The 9,202-nt window shown below is 42.6% G+C and overlaps 1 protein-coding gene across 2 annotated transcripts; it reads right to left on the bottom strand.

The window, feature by feature from the left end:
* Window positions 1–2,361: 2,361 nt before the first annotated feature.
* snupn (snurportin 1) lies at window positions 2,362–8,555 on the bottom strand. 2 transcript variants are annotated; one of them, XM_084477718.1, is made up of 9 exons: window positions 8,468–8,555; window positions 7,499–7,673; window positions 6,828–7,014; window positions 6,329–6,433; window positions 5,375–5,471; window positions 4,822–4,919; window positions 4,580–4,657; window positions 3,994–4,074; window positions 2,362–3,352 (listed from the first exon to the last, which is right to left on the bottom strand). In XM_084477718.1, exons 2-9 carry the CDS (start codon window positions 7,654–7,656, stop codon window positions 3,020–3,022), a joined length of 1,137 nt encoding a protein of 378 aa, XP_084333844.1. In that variant the 5' UTR covers window positions 7,657–7,673; window positions 8,468–8,555; the 3' UTR covers window positions 2,362–3,019. The 2 variants fall into 2 exon arrangements, with proteins under 2 accessions (XP_084333844.1, XP_084333845.1); XM_084477719.1 differs by having other exon boundaries at window positions 7,499–7,670; window positions 8,468–8,505.
* Window positions 8,556–9,202: the final 647 nt, after the last annotated feature.

Below are 9,202 nucleotides of genomic sequence, written 5' to 3' on the forward strand. Positions count from 1 at the left end.
GAAGAATGTGAACTCACTGAAATGATTGAAGAGATTGCTGTACATGAACCAACACTAAGAGAAGTAAAAGAAGTGATAAAAGGATTACGGAATGGAAAAGCTCCAGGAATAGACTCCATCACAGCAGACATACTAAAAGCAGACATAGACTTCTCAACAACGAAGATACACCAGCTATTGGAGAAAATATGGAGACATGAAAAGATTCCCAACAACTGGAAGAGAGGGCTTATCATAAAACTTGCCAAAAAAGGAAATCTCAAAGAATGCAAGAACTTCAGAGGCATCACCCTGCTCTCTGTGGTGGGAAAGGTACTTGGTAGGATCATCATAGATCGGATCAGAGGTGGAATCGACTCCAGGTTAAGGAAGGAGCAAGCAGGGTACAGGAGGGGCAGAGGAACAACAGAGCAAGTCTTCATATTGAGGAACATCATCGAGCAGGTCAACGAATGGCAAGCAACGCTATACCTGAACTTTGTAGACTTTGAGAAGGCTTTTGACTCGGTCCATCATGAAAGCCTATGGCTCATCATGAAGAAGTATGGGATCCCAGAGAAGATAGTGAGAATTGTGAGAACCTTTTATGAAGACTTCCAGTGTGCAGTTATAGACCAAGGAGAGATATGTGAGTGGTTTAACATTAAGAGTGGAGTTAAACAGGGATGCAATATGTCAGGATTTTTGTTCTTGATTATCATGGACTGGATAATGAAAAAAACGGTTGGACATGGTGAGAATGGAATCAGGTGGAAGCTTACATCAAAGCTCGATGACCTGGATTTTGCAGACGATGTAGCATTAGTCTCCTCCACCAAACAGCATATGCAAGAAAAATCATCAAGAATGGAAGAAGAAGCCAGGCGGGTTGGACTCAAGATCAACACAGGAAAAACAAAAACCATGAAAATGCACGCAAGAAACCAGGAGAAGATAAACGTCAACGGAGAGCACATTGAAGATGTAGAAGAGTTCACTTACCTAGGAGCCACAGTAAGTAAGGATGGAGGAGGAATGAAGGATCTGAAAAATAGACTTTCAAAAGCAAGAGGTGCATTCATTAAAATAAAAAAGATCTGGAACTCCAAGAGCATCACAAGAAGAACGAAATTGAGGCTGTACAAAACATTAGTGGTGCCGGTGTTACTATATGGATGCGAAACATGGAAAATTAATAAAGGAGACAACAAAGCAATCGATGTGTTTCACAACAAATGTCTAAGAAGAATCCTCAAAATCCAATGGCAAGACCACATTAGTACAGAAGAACTATTAGAAAGAGCCGACATGAGGCCACTGAGCGAGGAAATAAAGAGGAGAAGATGGAAGATGATTGGTCATATACTAAGGCAGGACCAAAATAATGACTGCAATATTGCAATGACCTGGGCACCTGAAGGGAAAAGAAGAAGAGGGAGACCAAAGACCACCTGGAGACGTACAGCGGAGAAAGAAAGAGAAGAGGCGGGGTGGAGATCATGGGCCGAGGCAAGAACAACTGCTGTCGACCGGGAAAAGTGGAAGCGCTCTGTGGAGGCCCTATGTGCCACCAAGGCATGAAGTGGATAAAGAGAGAGAGATGCTGGCGAGTCACAGGAGAGAAAGAAGCTCTCCTGCCTTGTGACGGGGTGTTCTCAAAGATCATACTGCCTTATAGTAACCTCGCGTTTGTGTGTGTGTGTGTGTGTGTGTGTGTGGCCGAGAGGGCAACGTGTGACTATTGGATGAGAGGTGCAGGGTTCTTGGAAAGTGTGACGATGATGAAAGCTGTAACCGCACGTGTAACGTTTTATTTCCTCTCAGAATTCTCGGTTATGTTTTGACTTGCTTGTCTGATATCGGATGTCAGCCTCCTCCTTGACCCATATGACATATGATATCAACGCTCTTATAAAGGATGCACATTTAGCCAACTAGTGACCAATGTGAACTGTTTTATTACTATTTCTTAGCGCTACAAGAACATCATTCAGTTGGAATATAATCGAATCTTCGAGCTATACAGTGACTCCTGTCCTCCTGAAGAGTTAGAGAGAATCCTCTGAATATGTACTCACTTCAAAAGAAAAGCAAGGCACAAGGTAAAATAAAAATAAAGTAACACACTTTACGTCTTGTTTTATCAATGAAGTGCAACGTGGGTACACTGGATTCTCTATATAGATAGGAATAACATGAATACACCGACCCATGTTGCATCGGTACGCAGAAATAACACTTGCATAGCGACCCCCTTACCCTCTATATAACAGAAAACATAACAGGTTTAAGCAAAACGTTTATTTCCAAGAAGCATACAGTATAAAACAATCCATTCGTCAATTCTTCCCCCCCCCCCACCCCCCCCCAAAATCAGTAAAAGTCTACCGTGAATTCCTCAGTCATTGAGTCATCTGAGCAGTGGTTGGGAGCTCCCTGGTACACTGAATCCAATGACACATCTCCCTTCCTAGCTAATTCACGGTAAGCACAGTGACTCAGGCGGTACTGGCATTGTTGCACCGGATGCTGATGTTGTAATAGCAGGTGAACTTATTGGAACAGCAGCTGTTAGTTTACGCACTTGAATTGGTGTTTGTAGCGGTGTGCGATTTATTAATTTTTAAATTTACTGCAAAAGTGCTCTGGTGGTGTGAATTTAAAACAATTGTTTAAAAATCTTGTATTTTCACCTAAAATTCAATTACACCTTAAAGGGAACCCTTCCCACAATTAACAAACTCTGACAACTACGTGACTCAACCCCTGACTCAACCTCAACCGCCAGTAGAAACGCCCAGTAACTCGTCTCAAGACTTGTTGGAATCAAACTCAAAGCATCGGGTTTCAGCCCAGATTCCAGAAGATTAGCTGAGCCGGGTTTAACTGGGTCTTGAGTAAGACTGGGTCAAACATCTCCCCTGAATTTGCTTCACCGGTCCATCCACCTCAACACTTCCAGGGGGAGAGAAGAGGAGAGACACCGGCCTCAGACGGCAGACATCCCCAGCAGCCCAGAGTCCCGCACCCTTCCAGCCGCTCAGCCCTCCATCCCGGCCTCCCTGATGACAGGTGGGTGGGGCAGAGCAGCCGGCTCTTGCTCCTGCTCCGCCTCCGGGGCGCTGGGCGTGGACAGGTACTCCAGCTCGTAGCCGCCGTCCAAGGCCCCGGGCCGCACCTCGTTGGACGGCTTCTTGTGCTCCAGGATCTGCTGCAGCTGGTGAGCGGCGTACTCGGGCCGGGCGGTGAGGGGCCCGTCGGCCACCTGGATGCCCAGGATGTCGGGCACCATGTAGGGCCGCAGCCAGCCCACCAGCGGGGTGCTGCCCGGGGTGTAGTGGGTCTGGCGGTGGTAGAAGAGCAGGCCGTCCACCTGGGAAGCACAAGAAGAACCAGCTGGGGTTGGCTCGAGGAGATTTTACACACTTGCATTAATTAGACTGATGTACTCAGGGAACCACAGTGTATCGGTGTGAGGTAAATAACCAAAAATATGCTGTGCCACCCAAATTTCCCATCTGGGATTATTTAAGTACATATTGTCTTATAATTTGAAAACATGTACAAGAAAAAGTGTGAGAATTAAAATGTATTCCGGTGAAAAGCATAACTTCCGGGAGCCCCTTAGGTTCTGAACAGTTTTCAAAATTGCTCCAGCTTTGAGCATGGGTGCTTCAGTCCTTGCTGCCCGGATCACGGTCGCAGACCGGATCAAGCGTAAGCTGAAGGAAAAAAGTAGTATTTCTCTGTCCCTTTCTTTCATTATGGAAAGGGGTCCTTTCTATAATATTGTCAGAGACCTAAAATAACAATCTCAATACAGGACCAATGTGAGTCATCGTTGTCTGGAACCTGGACCCAAAATGATCATTAAATAGGTTCCATGTTGAAAAATAGCAAATTCATCCTTTTAGAATTTAGTCATTTCAAAAGAAGATCTATTGAAGGACTTCCGACCACATCAATAAATGGAATCTTAAACCGACGCACATTTGTGGAATAGACCAGACTCACGTTGAAGTCGTAGTCTGTGATCAGCGCCTTCTGGATTGATTCTGCAGTACATTCCGTACTTTGAAGACTCACAAACCGGAACTGTGGAGTCAGTAAACAAACAAAGATAGAATGCCATGTTATCCCCGAACACATTCACATGACAGGAAAGATAAACAGTCTCAGAGTGTTTACTCTGAGCCTTTGGGATACCTTCAACTTGTTGACATGCATCCAGGTAACATAAGATATAAAGATAGAGAGAGGATGTAGGCCATTGGCTAAGATATATCGCAGCTCTACTGAAAATAATAGATCTAAACTGATGCAGCTCTAACCTTTCAAAACATCTCAAAATTCAGATTTGTTTTACCTTGTAAAAAGTACTTTGTACTTTGTGTCACATAGACTGAAACATAAAGATTGTTAACTGATTATAAATACAATTAGCTTTAATATGGAATAATCCTGAACATAATGAACTAAATCAAAATAATATAAACAACACCTCAAAACAACCTCAATAATGCCCATAACATTGAGTGATGAGCAAAGTGGCTAAACGTAAGCATTGAGGGTTTGGGGGGAGAGGGGGTTGGATACTGACCGGGTTGCGTTTCGTGATCACAGCCAGACCTTCTGCCTCCTCCACCTTGGACTGGAGCCAGTAGAAGCGGAACTCGGTCTGTTGATGACAAAACAAGCACGCCGTTTCCAAGTCATTAACAGGAAAAAAACACCTTGGGAGGGCTGACACACACATGCAGAGCAGAAGGCCCCGGTGCTCGTGGAAGGGGAGGAGATCTTCTGCAAACAAGGGATTCTCGGTTAACTGTGGAGCAGACTCACGGGGCAGTCGTAAACGGGGTGGCCTCTCCAACACATGACGTCCAGCATGTAGAAGGTGCGGTCCACCTCGCTGTAGATGCAGTCCAGGATCGTGTAGTCTGTGGAAAACGGCCGTACAAGAGGTTCTTAGTATGTAGGCACTAAGACTTGTGCATGGATGGTTTGAGGTTGAAGCTGGCATGAAGGAACAACTCAAATCGTTAAAATTAAAAGTCTACAGTTTATAACGATGTGCAGAGACCATAGATGATGCACACCGCTACAATATTAGTAGTCAGACCGTTGATACCACGTTACTGGAGGATATAGGGAAATTGTCCAGTTTCATCTGACACCAAATCCTCTCATTCATATATATTTCTGAAAATATTTAGTAGTTCCCTCTTTAGAAGAGAGACTGGATTGAGTTACCAATGACCTCCAAATTATTTTCGGTGACTTGCCAAGTTCGGAGTCAATAGAATTATCAATGATAATAAACCCTTTTTTCCCCAGCAAACATTTGTTTAGCTTAAGCTCTGTTGCTAAGCAACAGGTACGTTGCTCCACCCACCTTTCCCCAGGGCGGAGTTGTGTCGGTTCCCGCCGGGCAGGTGCGAGGGGAAGCGGTTGACGCAGTAGCCGCTCTTGGTGTATGCTGCAGTGGAGCCCTGCACAGAGAGAAGATTCTAGATTCAACAACTTTATTAGTTACATACACATACAAGATGTACAGGACAATGACAGAGACAATGCTGACAGGATTGTGCAAAAAACAGTAACAGTAACAGTATTAACGATACAAAAGAGGCAGCACTTTTTGCAATAAGAGATAAGAAATACGCCCGGTTAGCATGTAAAAAAGAAAAGGCACACACAAACACACACTAGGGATTCACTTTAGCATCAGCTAAGCTTTAGCCTGATGCCCTCAAGCGAAAAGTTTTAGTTTGTAACATGATGGTATTAAGAGTTCCCTAAGAGATTGAGCCAACCCACTTGTTATTCAAGTATTTTCAGTGTCAAAACTCGTTAATTTATATATATTGTTTTGTTTCTACTGTACACTGAGTGATTGTCAATGTGTGACCATGCCAGAGCACTCCTTCAGCCTAGCAGTCAGGCCTTGATAGGAAAGACAAGGCTTTGTGGGGGATTGTTAAATTTAGGCTGAATACTAGAAATGCAGAACCTGAATGGACACTGGTAACCGCTACAGGATCTTCCTTCCCCCTGTATTTCCCTCTTAAGAAATGTGTTTCAGATGAGCTGACCCCTAAGAATAAGCCCCTTTTGTTCCTGTTTTAATTTGGGGTTGGGCTGAAGCCTGGTTCATTCTGGCAAGTATTCTGAAGAGCATCAAAAGCAACATTTGCTTATATCTTCACATAAAACTGATCTTCATCAGCGGCCTTCAAGATCTTTGCTTTGTTACTTCCTGACATACCAGCGAACACTTGGCGAACATATATATATATAATTTTTTTTTTTTTTTCAAAGTAAGAGATCAGGTGCGGAAGGTTCCTACCTTGGAGGCAACAATGAGTGATCTCTTCCCAACGGGACAAACCACCATTAGCCAATCAGTGTCCAGCTCTGTAGGGACATCCACCAGCCACTCTGACAACATCAGCTAAAAGAAGCACAAAAACACATCCTGTATTTTTCATGTAGATATACAAAAGTAAAAACAAGCCAATATGATTTGTCAAAAAGGTTTTCCACTGATTAATTAATAATTAATTAATATAATATATAAGAGCAGAGCAACAGTGCCCCCTTTTGGCAAAAAAAAGATAGTTCAGTTTAATATTATTTTGGTCAGATATCATTTCATTGAGGAGCAGGAAGGGGCTAGGCAGAAAGACATTGGGTTTTAAACTCAGAACCTTTTTCCGCTTGGAGTCTAACACTATAAAGACTAGACTATACTATCCTGACTAGACTATCCTGCCCAGTGTTTCTGGCAAAAAACAACAATGTCTCTTTATTGGGGCGTTTACAATCCACACACAAAACACACCAACCTGGTTTGCATAATGCCTTGGTAACTTCCTCTTCTCTATCTCCATCCCTTCTTCTTCATCCTCCTCCTCCTTCTTCCTGTCTCCTTCCTCCTTCTTCTCCATTTCCTCCTCCTCCCCATCACTGTCTGGCCCTGCCCAGTCTCCTTCAGCCAGGCGTCGAGCATGGTTCACATAGTTGAGCCTTTTGCTGCGCGCACACACACACACACACACACACACACACACACACACACACACACACACACACACACACACACACACACACACACACACACACACACACACACACACTTTTATACAGTTGTCTAATCAAGCATAAACAAGTTACAACAGTAAGACAGAAGAGCATGTGCGTGTACACACAGATGTAAACCAACGGCTGTGTAAACAATTAACACAAATAAAGTAGTCACCACTAAATGCTTCAGTTTTAGCTCTTTTGTTTGTTAGGTTAGGTTAAAAGCCTACAATAAGCCTGCCAATAGGTAGATATTGGCCACTATACTGGCCACTATACTGCACAATAACACAGAGAGCCTATTTAATAGAATCACAATCAGAAATCCTTCTGACTCAGAAATCCTTTGAATTCTGTCAGCCAAATCATCTCATAGGAACTCTTTCACTCAAAGGTCTAGTTGAATGTCATGGATTAAAGTATACAGACTCACGTTTTCTGAAGGTCCAGGAACCGCCGGCGTCTCTCGCTCTGCTCCAACACGCTGAACTTGCTCTTGTACTGAGCCAGGCGGGGGTGGGCACACGCCGTACTGTTGGGCACCTTGGAGACCGCAAAGCTGGCAGACAGGGCTCTGGTCAGGTCGTCCATGGTGGCAGGTGGTACTGCTGGAAAAAATAATGAGACCGATTAGAGAGTAAGAAAATAAGCATTTGTGATGGCTCCCGAGGTGGGTCATATTTCAATACTGAAGTATTATTGTTATACATTCTGCATTAGTACGTGGTTGTGTTTTTGTTACGTCGTTTACTTAAAGGACACAACCATGGATACAACCATGAAGCAATATAAAAAAATAGGTAAAAGTTGAGTTGCCTTGTATGTTTAAATTATTCTGCAGCGCATGAGGATTGATTCGAATCTTTAATATTAAAGTTAACTGAAACTCCGGAGTAAAATTGTAACTTATATTGATAAAAGTAACGTTACAGTGGTTTTATTTATTTCACATTCCTTTACATACGAATGGTTTTTATCGATTTATCTTTAATTCAGCTTATTATGAGCACGACAGAATGAATGAAGTTGAAGAATGATGAATGTAAAGTTACTGCAGCTAGCTTTTCGTTACGTAATTCAAACGTTACATTTGGCATACACATAGGAACTAAGCTGGTACATAACTAGTTACTACCTAGTTACACTACTACGTGTGAACAATAAACTAGTATGTCTTGGTCTCTCATTTATCAATCTAGAAACGTAGCACATCCATGAGGTGGCATCTCCAGCTAACGTTTAGTTTGCTAGCTATCCAACTTAGCGTTCAGAGAAAGTTAGATGACTTTACTCTTCTTAGCGTACAGACCCATTATTATGGTACGTGAACCACACAACTTATGTTCAGAATCAACACATATTGATGAAACAACAAATGTAAATGCATTAATAACATCGATACCTTACGAGCGAGATGCTGCTGGGACGTCAGGATGTCATTTTCCCACAGAAACCCAGACGCCTCATTGGTAGTTCATAAAGCATATGCGCCGCGCCATCTTGAGAAGGTCGTTTGGTATCATTATAAATGTATAAGAACAACATAAACAGTGAATGCAGACTATGGCTAGAGCACCTTAGCGTACAGTAATAATGAAAACAATTCGAGAATATGTCCAAATAGGAAAATGTAATTTATAAAAATAAAACAGGCTGTTTAAGAATAAGTATGTTTATTTAATTGAATATACCAAAAACGTAGGACTAAAGGTAATGCATATGTATTGCATTTAACTTTGAATTTTGCTCAGGTATTTTGACTTTGGAGGCTTTTATGGCCCATGTTTACACCGGTATATGGGTGGTTGAGGTGGACATAACCGCCCCAATATGGCGCCCTTACAGACGTATTGCTGCGACTATCATTGGACGTTTGTTAAAAGCGTCCCTCGTCACTCGAGCATGGATGTAGGTTATGAGAGTATCAACCTACATTATGAGCGCCACGAACCTCACATGAATTATAGTCCACAACAAACCTTTTTTTCTGAGTAAATCATGTGGCTTTGTGTTACAAAGATAAACCTGAATGTGGCTGTATTATATTCATATTTTCTTTTTTTTTAACAGTATTGAACAACCATAATTGTAGCCCTAATAAACCACAGCGTATCAATACCATTTTTTAATTTTTAAT

Source organism: Micromesistius poutassou, assembly GCF_964030765.1.
Source record: "Micromesistius poutassou genome assembly, chromosome: 13".
Classification (NCBI taxonomy): domain Eukaryota; kingdom Metazoa; phylum Chordata; class Actinopteri; order Gadiformes; family Gadidae; genus Micromesistius; species Micromesistius poutassou.